Source organism: Halichoerus grypus, chromosome 5, assembly GCF_964656455.1.
Source record: "Halichoerus grypus chromosome 5, mHalGry1.hap1.1, whole genome shotgun sequence".
NCBI lineage: Eukaryota > Metazoa > Chordata > Mammalia > Carnivora > Phocidae > Halichoerus > Halichoerus grypus.
Window position 1 is genome coordinate 137,970,196 of NC_135716.1, and position 12,774 is coordinate 137,982,969.

The 12,774-nt window shown below is 40.3% G+C and overlaps 1 protein-coding gene across 1 annotated transcript; it reads right to left on the reverse strand.

The window, feature by feature from the left end:
* Positions 1-1,711: 1,711 nt before the first annotated feature.
* On the reverse strand, positions 1,712-6,619 carry L1TD1 (LINE1 type transposase domain containing 1; the record flags this gene model as incomplete). Its single annotated transcript, XM_036091358.2, has 2 exons — positions 1,712-3,520; positions 5,624-6,619. Coding segments are annotated over 2 exons (2,568 nt in total), but the record flags the coding sequence as incomplete, so codon positions are not given.
* Positions 6,620-12,774: the final 6,155 nt, after the last annotated feature.

Below are 12,774 nucleotides of genomic sequence, written 5' to 3' on the forward strand. Positions count from 1 at the left end.
GAGAATAAGGGCAAGATTAACAGGAAAATACAAGAGATTTTGAAGACTTGATAAAGTAGCAGGGTGTGAAGGATATTACCAACTGTCTACTTTTGTGCTAGAAATTCTCACCCCTCCCCACACCCTGGGAAAAAAACAGCTTAAACACTATCCCCAAGTAAATGCCACAAGGGGTTTAGACTGTGTAGGAGTATGTCAATGTAAGCATCCATGTTGGAGGGTTCTACAGGACAGGCTTTCTCTCAATCTGGTCACTAGAAGTGTATCAGCATCAGCAGAATTGTTGCCTGATCTCCTATAATCATCTACAGAAACAGGCTATTAGTCTTGAAGAAAGCAGCGCGTGGGCATCCTAACAGTTCATGAACACTGTATTAAGTTTCCTGGAGCTGATAACAAAGTATGACAAATAGGTGGCTTGGAACAAAAACACAATTCTGGAGACCAGAAGTCGGAAATCAAGGTAGTGACAGATCACGCTTCCTCCAAAGGATCTATCCGAGAATCCTTCCTTGTAACTTAACTCTAGTTATGTAAGATGTTATCATTGGGGGAAGAGGGTAAGAGGTACATGGGACTATACTATTTTCTCAACACCTCATATCATTTCCTAAGTAGAGCAAAAGGTAAAAAGTATTTTTACAGAAGAAAAACTGGGGGGAAAAAAGCCTAAGCCAGACATAGCAATGAAATGCAGCAGAGTAGAAATAGAAAAATAATGGAGTACCTAAGATTAATGTTTTCAGTTTTCTAACCCACCCATTCCCAACACAACTGAAAATGGCCTCCTGTGGTGCTCACTCACTCTAAAATCAACAACTGGGGGGCACCGGGCTGGCTCAGTTGGTAGACCATGCAACTCTTGATCGCAGGTTTTAAGTTCAAGCCCCATGTTGAGTGTAGAGATTAAAACTAAACTCAACAACTGGGAGAAGGGCAACCAGCTTTACTTTAGATCTACTGGCCAGGAAGCAGGATTTCCCATCTACTGAGGATTCTTATGTTGGGCACAAACATCATCTTGCAGAATTTTACAAGAAACCTGAGAGGAAGGAATGAACCCAGTTACGTATGAAGGAACTAGAGACTCAAGAGGCATTAGTAACCTGCCTGTGGTCACACAGTAGAGTTAGAGCTCAATGTCAGGTGTACTGAGGCCAGGGCACTTAAAGTTGCAAGGTTCATGAAGGTCAGAGTTGTTAAGGACTGAACTGAGAAAAGCTGATTTCAAATGCTGGGCAGAGGACACTTTTTGTTTTTGTAAATTAAATATACTAAATAAGCCCTTGGGAGCAAAAGCCATAAAATGGTTACGTCATTCTCTTCACTTCTTATCTATATGTTGCAAATCAATTTATTTTATTCTAGACTAACAATTGAGAATACATTAACGTCCAACATTAGGAAAGAGATCTGATCTCTTCATTGGATGGCTTTATGCAATAAAATGTAAAGATTAACTATGTAATGACAAAAATAAGCAAATGAAACATATTCAAAGGAAAAAGGTTTAATATAAAGATTCAAGATTCACATCATGATAAATGATCTAAAACTGAGTACCTTCTTGTAACAAAAGTTCAACTTTTGCATATTTTCCCTATTTAACTTATCCTGCCACCTTTTTTCCCTGTGTTTTTCTATTACTTTCACCCCACCTCTCCCCATGGTCACATTGACAGATTCCCTCCCTCTCCCCAATAGTTTAGAAAGCCTACTCTTGCACAAGCTACCATGATTAACACTAATTTTAACACACACCCTTTAACTTCACCAACATCTAAGTAGTATCTGTAACCTTCCTTTCCCCTACTCCCCAAGTATACTGTTCACAGTCCATCCTCCTGGGTAGAAATGTGGCATTTTAATTTCGTTTTCCTTTTTGACTCTTGCTGTGGGAGGAAGGTAATATATATTGTGTGTACGTGTTTATAGTCATCCTAGATTGCTAAAGTATATCCTCCAGTAATTCTTTCAAAGAGGGTATGCAAGAAACAAACTTTGTTAATTCTTCGGTATCAAAAAATGTCTTTGTTTTACCTTCAAAATCAAATGCCAATTTGGCTGGGTATAGGATTCTAGGTGTAAAGCCTTTTGCCTGCAGAACTTTTATGACATTGCTCCACTGACTTCTAGCATCTAGAGTATCTAATGATAAGTCTGCGGTCATTCTGATTCTTGTTCCTCTGTAGGTTATTTCTCTTTTTCTGGAAGCCTTTAGGATTTTTTCTTTATCACTGGAATTCCCAAATTTCACCAAGATGTGTCTAGGAGTGAGTCTCTTCTCATCAATCTTACTAGGTATTCGGTAAGCACTGACAACCTCAAGACTTGAATCCTTTAGCTCTGGAAAGTTTTCTTCAATGATTTCCTTGATTATTTCCTCTGCTCCATTCTCTTTATTATCTTTTTCTGGAATTCCTATCAAACGGATGTTGGAACTTCTGGATCTATCCTCTATGTCTCTTGACCTTTCTTTATTTATTATCTGTTTGGCCATTTGCATTGTATCCTTAGAGAATTCTTCAATTCGGTCTTCCAGATTGTCCATTCTCTCTTCAAGTGTGTCTATTCTGCTATTCAGAACATCTATTGAGTTTTTTATTCCCAAGACCTCTGGAAGGTAATTCTTAAGATTTGCAACCTCCTCCTGTAGCTCTCTAAAGTTGTTAATTACATTTCTTCTGAAGTTTTCTTCACTTTCTTGTATTAAGTCTGTTTCTTTAGATGTTTGCTCATCTGTTAGCAGAGTTTTGTGTCGCTCTTTCTCAGTCTTCCTTAAAAATTTGGTGATTCCTGATGGAGTACTTAAATGCCTTTTCTGCTTATCAGAACTTATCTCTAGTGATTTTGAGGGAGAGGCCAAAAGCAAGGTTGGACAGACTGTCCCAACTCCTTGGTTTCTGGGCATAGCTGTTTCCTTTTTATACTGGGTTTTTTGTACCATCTGGTGTTTCACCAATTTTTTCCTCTCAAAGTCCTGAGCCAAATAATCATAGGCAATTTCTTTAAGTCCATCTGAGGCCTCTTTTTTCTCAATCTGGGAGGCAGTCTTTACATTTTCTACCTCAGAGTCCTCTCCTTCCTCCCACGATAAAACTACTTCCATTTCCCACTCTGAACCTTTCTCTTCCTCTGGCTCAGAATCTTCCACCTCTTTAATTAAAACAATCTCCAAACCATTATTTTTTTCTTCAACTCCACATTGTGTATTTACCTCAGAATGACGCTGAAAGGTTGAATCCTGTTTCTCACGTAATACTGAAGCCTCTTTTTCTCCCTCCTTCTCCAGCCCTGAAGCCTCTTCTTCCTCATCCAACTCTGAAGCCTCTTCTCCCTCTTCTTCCAGCTCTGAAGCCTCTTCTCCCTCTTCTTCCAGCTCTGAAGACTCTTCTTCCTGAATCTCTAAGTTCTTCACCACCTCTGGCTCAGCAACCTTTACTTCTTTAACAAATAGAAAACTCAAGCCATCACTGGCTTCCCCCTCAGCTCCATGCTTCAAATCTAGTCGAGTTTTTTCCTGAAAGGAAAAAAAAATGTATCATGTGTCTTTTAAAGGAATTAATCCTTTCACTCTATAAGTTTAATTTGACTACATATTTTAACAATTACCAAATATCTAGAAAATTATTTATTACTTGTTCTTGAATGCCTAGGTCCCCAAACAAGTCAAGTTTCCCCTATGATAACCCCATCACACCTGTTATCTGTGTAGCACCTGCAACAAATTTCTATGAGGTCATAATGTTTAGTGTGTTCCTTCTATATTCCCGATACTGACTCTCAAGAACAACTTGTGTTAGTGAATATCTGATTACATGCAGGATCCTATGATAAAGAGACTTCTCTAACTTCAGGAACACTACAAAGTCCCCCCACCCCCCTGAAAACTCACATTTCCTTTTCCCCCAAAGGAAACAAAAGTAAATCTAGTATTTTTTAAAGATGCCATGTGCAGTTCAAACTACAGTCACATTACTCAAAAGGAAAGCATGTTTTGGTTAGTAGTACAGGCTCAATTTAAGACCACTTTGTTCAGGGGCACCCGGCTTGCTCAGCTGGCAGAGCCTGCGACCCTCAATCTCAGGGTCATGGGTTCAAGCCCCACTTTGGGCATGGAGCAGACTTAAAAAAAAGATTGCTTGTTCAAACCCAGCTGTCACATTTGCTACTGGTGCATCAACTTGCTAGAAGAGCATCTACTTCAGATAGTTGTGAGGGTTCAATAGGACAACCTAGGTACTGAGCTTGAGACCGTATCTGTAATATAGTAAGTTGGCTCATAATATTCCTTGGAACCATGTCCTTGCCTCTGAGCTTTTCACTTAATGCTCCCTCTGTTACGGACTATTCCCTATTTAGGGCTGGCTGGCGACTAATTTTCCTTCCACCTCCCCAGACCCTCCAGGACAGGCTGGGTGCCTCATCTGTGTAAATCGCCAGGGAACAGTTAATTTCTGAGGACCCATCAAAAATACTGGCTTACGATACAGACCTCTGAGGAGATATTCTATTCATGAATTGGCATAATAAATATTGTTACAATGTCTATACTACCCAAGGCAATCTGCAGATTCAGTGCAATCTCTACCAACATCCCAATGGCATTTTTCACAGGATAGAAGAATCCTAAAATTTGTATGGAACCACAAAAGACCACAAATACCCAAAGCAGGAGGCATCACACCCTGATTTCAAACCATATTACAAAGCTATAGTAATCAAAACAGTATGGCATTGTATGGAACTCACAAAACACACATAGATCAATATAAACAGAATAGAAAGTCCAGAAAAAAACTCAAAGCATATATGGTCAACTATTTATTGAAAAAGGACCCAAGAATATGGAATGGGGATAGTGTCTTTAGTAAATGGTGCTGGGAAAACTGGACAGTCACATGCAAAAGAATGAAACTAGACTACTATCTTGCACCACAGACAAAAGTAAGAAATATACACACATCCAAGAAGAGACAGAGAATCTCTACAATATACCACAGGAATTATCTTTTAGGATTGGAATCACAAAAAATATTCAGAAAATAACCGGAAGTGTTTTCAATGAAATCAAATACATGGGAACATAATCTAGTATGATGTAAGAAACAGAAAGATAATCTAATATGATGTAAAAACAAAAATCCATACATGGAATGGATAACAGCTAGATATTAACATTAATGAACACTCGAATAGGCTTTAGTAAAATAGGTTTATTTGCATTTCCCTGACTGCTAATGAAGACTGACCAGGACTGCTTTATAAATTCAAAGTTGAACATACTTATTGTACTTGATGATTTTTTTCATCATCCTACTGCATGAGGGCTTTTAATTGAATTTACTCATTTGTTTATTTCTATTTTTCCTTTTAATGATTTAAAAGCTACTATCCTAGTGTTTACCCTAGGACATTTTTCCTTTTACTGTCTGTAATGAAATGTACAATCTCTTCCAAGCTTCCAACACCAACCATTAAAAGAAAAAAAGCCATTAAGTTATTACTTTTAATGTCATGCTTTTACTTTTAAGAAATTGTTTTTTAAAACTTGTTTAACCTTTGGAATAACTTTATCAACTACTACTTATTCTCTGTACATGAGCTCCACAGGTCTACTTACCACTTTTTCTTGAATCCCGTACCTTCTTCCTCTCTTTATTTTTTCCTTTTGTGGGAGTACATCTTTCAGTAATTCGTTCAAAAATGGTTTTTGGCTAATAAAATTGCTGAGACTTTGCATATCTGAAAAGGTCCTTACTTCACCCTCACACTTAAACGTTAATTTAACCTGGCATAGAACTTTAGGTTCAAAATCATTTTCCCTCAGAATGTTGAAGACGTTACTCCATTGCTTACTAATGTCCAGTGTTGCTGATGAAAAGTCTGCCACCAACGTAAGTACTGCTCCTTCATCTTCTCTGGAGGTTTTTAGAATTTTCTCTTTATTCTTTAAATTCTGAGGGATTTTTTCCTCTCTTTTTTCTCTGACCGGTTCATCCTCTCCAATCTCTCGGTTCTCTCGTGTTACTTCTGTATGGATACTACGATCTCCCCAAGTGTTGTCTACATTGCTCATGGCTTCTTCCACACTTTCCATGACTTTGTCATTTTTTGATTCATCACGGGACAATTCCTTACCTTGGTTCATACTGTACTCTTCAGCTTTGTCTAATTTGCTACTCAGCTCACTTACTTCTTTTCTTTTAAAAGTCAAATTTTCAGTATCTTCAACTATTTCAGAGTTTGCTCCTTCTATTTTCTCTACCAACCCTGTTTTTTGTGTGGCTAAACCTTTTATTTGTGGCCACTCCTTTTTGGTACTGGAGTTGTTTATATTTTTCACTTCAGGTATTTTACTTTCTACTCCTAAAATTTCTTTTAGGTCCTTTTTAAGGGATTCCCTTATCTCTTCAACCATTAAGTCCAGATTTTCCATCAAGCCCTTAAACTTCATCAGCATAACTGCTGACATGTCTTTGCATTTTAAATCTAATACCTGAGCCATCTCCTGGTCAGTTTCTATCAACTGAATTCTTTCCCTATGGGGGCTATTTTCCTGTTTCTTTGCAAGTCTAGCAATTTCTGACTCTACAATGGACATTGCGGATACGTTGTTTTATTTTATTTTCCTGAAGGGTAATTTTTGTTCTTGCAGCTCTGCTAGACTCCCCCAAACTCAAAAATCTTTAAAATATATATATCATCTGAAATATAAAAAAAAATAAAGACTCATTTACTGAAGAATTCTTTTGAGAATCACAGTAATCAAGACCATAAATATGGTTATTAAGTAAACTATGAGTACTCCACAACAATTTAATATAAAGGGTAATAAGATGGGTATATGCATGCCAAAAAAAAGTCAGAACTCAAAATTCACACATTATTAAAACCCCATTCAAGTAAAGTTTTCAATGCCATAAATCAACCAAATAGTAGATTAAAAAGACTGAGGGAAATCGGCCAGTTTCCTATACTATTGACTTTGGGGCACCTGGGTGGCTCAGTCATTAAGCATCTGCCTTCGGCTCAGGTCATGATCCCAGGGTCCTGGGATCGGGCCCCACATCGGGCTCCCTGTTTCGCAGGAAGCCTGCCTCTCCCTCTTCCATTCCCCCTGCTTATGTTCCCTCTCTCTCGCTGTCTCTCTGTCAAACAAATAAAATCTTAAAAAAAAAAAGAAAAAGAAACATTATTAAAAGAGTGTACCATAACAATTTTTGGAAGTTTAAGGTGACTTGGATGGAATCTTACACAAAATGGAAGGAGAAGCCCCTTTTTTGATTGCAGAGAGAGTTAACATTAAGACTTTAATTTCTTAAAACCAGCTCTCCGGGCGCCTCGGTGGCTCAGTCGGTTAAGCATCTGACTCTTGATTTCAGCTTAAGGTCGTGATCTGAGGAGGCTTGGAGCTCTGTACTCAGCAGGGAGTCTGCTTGAGATTCACTTCCCCCCTCCCTCTGCCCCTCCCCCCTCTTCACAGAGGCTCTCTCCCTCCCAAATAAATCTTAAAAAACAAAAAACTACCCAGCTCAAGTCAATTCAGAATATTACTTTCCAGAATGCAAGTATTAAGACATACCCTGAGGGGAGGAGAATAACTAAAACCCATGCCTACTCGCACCTCACAAAGGCCCCTTTTATCTTTGCTTGAGACTTAGGTTGTTCATTTTTGTTTCTCATCTTTCACTCTACTGTCCTGACCCTGCACGGTGGAGAGGCAGAGACCACTCCCATTCCTCATCCTTTAGTTCACAGGGATGAGAAGAGGGTATACACAATAAACACACTTTGGACAACAGCCGAGATGCCTGTTCCTGAACCTTTTCCTCTGCAAAGCCTAGTAGGTATTCAAGTTTTAAGCAGTTGAGTTTACTGCTGATACACTAACAATTGTACCCCCTACTGATTAATCACTGCTGTCAAGACCCCAACTGCTTGAACTTGCAGGTATGAAAAGAAAAATTAAATCCCCTTTAACAGAATTCAGCGACTTAATGGAAGGAGACTAGAGCAAATAAAACTGCTAGCTATTATTGAAGCAGATGAACAGGAGAGAAAGGGGAAACAGGACTCGTGAGTACGTATAGTAGCTTTGAGGGAAGCATCTAATGGAAGGATACAAAACACGGATCATAGGAATAGAACCCCCCACACCGGAATTAAGTCATCTGACTGAAAAAAAATAAAATCATCTGATCTGGTGCAAGGTTAATAAAATATGCATATACATCTATATATAATCCTGATAAAACTTCTGAATGCAGACATGAGCCATATAAGTTCCCAGACACTCATTCACATTTAGTGAGCACAGACTATATGCTAATTACTGTGCGGGATAGTAAAGGAAAAAGATGTTGACCTAGATGGGGCCCCTGGGTGGCTCAGTCACTTAAGCACCCGACTTGATTTCAGCTCAGGTCATGAGCTCAGAGATGGGAGTCCTGCATCGGGCTCGTGCTGGGTGTGGAGCCTGCTTAGGATTCTCTCTCACCCCCCACCTCCCCCCTCCCCACAGGGGCTCTCTCAAAACAAAAACCAAAAAACCCTGACACGGGATCTCCCCTTCAGAACATCTAGGGAGAGACAAGTATCAAATGGCAACTGTGCCAACTTACAAAGTAAGGGTCGAGGGTCAAGGGTGTCTAGACCAGGTGTCATCTGATGTATTCAGTGAGACCCAGGACAGCTTCCCTGCACAAGCGGCTCACACTGAATCTGAGAAATAAGCAGCAGTTACACAATGAAGAATGGAAGCAGGTACATTCCACGCAGAGGAAAAACTACCCACCAGGCTGGAGCGAGCATCTGTGGAAGGGTAACCTACAGAAGGAGGGAGCACAGGGGACGGCTTTGGGGCATTCGGCTTCCCTACTAGACAAATGCTTGCTATGCACCGAAACAAAGGGTCAAGAAAGAACCAGGTTTTAAAGGAAGAGTACAAATTTTGTTTGACCTATCAAGTTTGAGGTGCCCCTGAAATAATTAGAGAACGAGCTAAGTGGGTCTAGAACCCAGCCTAGTTTCTGCTCTGCAGATACACATTTGTGAATCATATGCCCATAGGCAGTTAATTCCGTAACTAACAAACATTCAAGAAAGAAAAAAATCAAATTAGCATGAGACTAAAGATGAGATGATAAACCATATACTAGGAGAAAATATTTCCAAAAACCACATCTGATGAAGGATTGTTATTCAAAATATACAAATTCTTACAATTCAGTATAAAGAAAATGAACAACCTGATTAAAAAATGGGCAAAAGACCAAGAGACGCCTCACCAGGGAAGATATGCAAATACCAATTCAGCATTCGAAAAGATGCTCCACAACCATCAGGTAAATGCAAATTAAAATGAGATACCACAACACGCCTACTGGAATGGCCAAGATCCAAAATACTGGCAACATCAGATGCTGGTAAGAATGCAGAGTTAAGGGGCGCCTGGGTGGCTCAGTCGTTACGCCTCTGCCTTCGGCTCAGGTCATGATCCCAGGGCCCTGGGATCGAGCCCTGTGTCGGGCTCCCTGCTCCGCAGGAAGCGAGCTTCTCCCTCTCCCACTCCCCCTGCTCGTGTTCCCTCTCTCGCTATGTCTCTCTCTGTCAAATAAATAAATAATCTTTAAAAATAAATAAATAAATAAATAAAAAGAATGCAGAGTTAACACTGCATTCACTGCTTATGCAAACAACATTACAGCTACTTTGGAAGACAATTTGCCAGTTTCTTGCAAAACTAAATATACTCTTCACCATATGATCCTGCAATCGTGCTCCTTGGTATTTACCCAAAGGAGTGGTAAACTTATATCCATACAAAAACCTGCACACCCAGAGGTGTATAGCAGTTTTATTCAGAATTGCCAAAACTTAGAAGCAACCAAGATATTTTTCAGGTGGATAATCTGTGGTACCTCCAAACAATGCAATATTCTTCAGTGCTAACAAGAAATGAGTTACTAAGCCATACGAGGACATGGAGGAACCTAAAATGCATATGACCAAGTCTAAGAAGGCACCCTGAAAAGGCTACATACTGTGTGGTTCCAATTACATGACATTCTAGAAAAGTCAAAACTATAGAGACAGAAAAAAGATGAGTTGTTCTCAGGGACTGAGGGGAGGGAGATGAACAGGCAGAGCACAGAGGATTTTTAGGACAGTGAAACTATTTTGTGTGATACAACAGCAGATACGGGTCACACAGTTGTCAAAACACACAGAAACTCAGAAAATTCATTCACCAGGAGTGAACCCTAATGCAAACTCCGGGCTTTGGATGATAATGACGTTATCAGTGTAAATTCCCTGGTTGTAACAGATGTAGCACTTGGGCGTGGGATGCTGATGAGCAGTTCATGTGTGGGGCAGGGAACATCCGGGACTTCTCCATACTTTGCACTCAATATGCTGTGAACCTAAAACTGCTCCAAAAATTAAGTTTACTAATTAAAAGATAGCATGAAACATCTCGTCTGCAATGACAAAGCGTAAAAAAATAGAACTTTAGGGACCACTACAAAAAGGCTGTGATATAAGAATCATAATAGCAGCTAATAGGTTATTTTTAATGTTGGGACAAAAAGAAGGATACATACTTACAATCACGTAGTTCAACAATGTCTCTTTATAGAAAAACCAAAATAAGAAAAATTATGATAGCATGAACTTAGAAGATAAAGATTCCTATGTATGGCATTTAAATGAGTAAAGGATACAGGTATTTAAATTCTAAAATAAGTCAGTCAAGTGTCCGCCTTCAGCTCAGGTCATGATCCCAGGGTCCTGGGATCGAGCCCCGCGGTCAGGCTCTCTGCTCAAGCGGGGAGTCTGCTTCTCCCTCTCCCCCCACCTCGTGGGCTCTCTCTCAGACAAATAAAAAAATTATTTAAAAAATAAGCCAGAAGTTTAAAAGCAAATAATTTCTACATGTAAATCACTACATTAACTACTCAAAAAAGAAAACATTAATAGTTGCAAAAAATCTTTTTTTTTTTAAGATTTTATTTATTTATTTGACAGAGACAGAGATAGCGAGAGCAGGAACACAAGCAGAGGGAGTGGGAGAGGGAAAAACAGGCTTCCCGCTGGGCAGGGAGCCTGATGCGGGGCTCGATCCCAGGACCCTGGGATCATGACCTGAGCCGAAGGCAGACGCTTAACGAATGAGCCACCCAGGCGCCCGGTTGCAAAAAATCTTAAACCTAGCATTCATTCATGATAAAACTCAAATTATGAGCAACAAGAGGTCAAAGGAAATATGTATAATAAAAATCTTGATTAAGGGCGCGTGGGTGGCTCAGTTGTTAAGCGTCTGCCTTCGGCTCGGGTCATGGTCTCAGGGTCCTGGGATCGAGCCCCACATCAGGCTCCCTGCTCAGCAGGAAGCCTGCTTCTCCCTCTCCCACTCCCCCTGCTTGTGTTCCCTCCCGGGCTGTGTCTCTGTCAATAAATAAATAAAACCTTTAAAAAAAAAAAAAGAAAAGAAAGCAAGGATTTAAGAGTCCACTGGGTAAGACTTTCCACGGGGCTTCAATACTTCAGCGACATGGGGAATGAGGTACCTATTCCAGTTTAGGAGACCAAGGGAATGTGTACCTCTTATCTGGATCCCAGCTGAACAAATCAGTGCAGAAGAGCAGGAAATTCTGAATGTGGATCACATATTAAATGATACTCAGGAATATGAATTTTATTAGCTGTGATAATACTGTGGTTATTTAAGAAATGTCCTTATTTTGGGCGCCTGGGTGGCTCAGATGGTTAAGCGTCTGCCTTCGGCTCAGGTCATGATCCCAGGGTCCTGGGATCGAGTCCCGCATTGGGCTCTCTGTTCCTTGGGAGCCTGCTTCTCCCTCTGCCTCTGCCTCTCTCTCTCTCTCTCTCTGTCTCTCATGAATAAATAAATAAAATCTCAAAAAAAAAAAAAAAGAAATGTCCTTATTTTTTGAGATATACGGTTCAAAAGAGCCAAAATGGCGTCACTTACGTTAAGGCACCAAGTCAGTAAACTGAGACTGAATACCTAACCTAACTGCAGTTTTAACCCAGGACTGTAACCTTGAAGAGGTCAATCAGGAATTTTCTGGTCAGCAGAAAATAATCTGTCACACGGGTCCTCTCCTTCCCCCCAAAAGATGATGAGATAATCCACCTATTAAAACCCTTTTGTTGGGGCACCTGGGTTGCTCAGTCGTTAGGTGTCTGCCTCCAGCTTGGGTCATGATCCAGGGGTCCTGGGATCGAGCCCTACATCGGGCTCCCTGCTCTATGAGGAGCCTGCTTCTCCCTCTCCCACTCCCCCTGCTTGTGTTCCCTCTCTCGCTGTGTCTGTCTCTGTCAAATAAATAAATAAAATCTTAAAAAACAAACAAACAAACAAAAATACCCTTTTGTTCCCAGATGAAGGGAACCTCACCTGAACTAATCCTTTTTCTGTTTAGGACTTCCTTGTCCTGCCTTTAAAAACCTTACCCTTGGGGCGCCTGGGTGGCTCAGTTGGTTAAGCAACTGCCTTCGGCTCAGGTCATGATCCTGGAGTCCCTGGATCGAGTCCCGCATCGGGCTCCCTGCTCAGCAAGGAGCCTGCTTCTCCCTCTAACCCTCCCCCCGTCATGTACTCTCTCTCTCTCTCTCTCATTCTCACTCTCTCAAATAAATAAATCTTAAAAAAAAAAAAAAAAACAAACCTTACCCTTTCTGTAGAACTTTGGCACTCCCCTCCATTTGCTAGACAGGATGAAGTCCAGCTCATGAATTCATAAA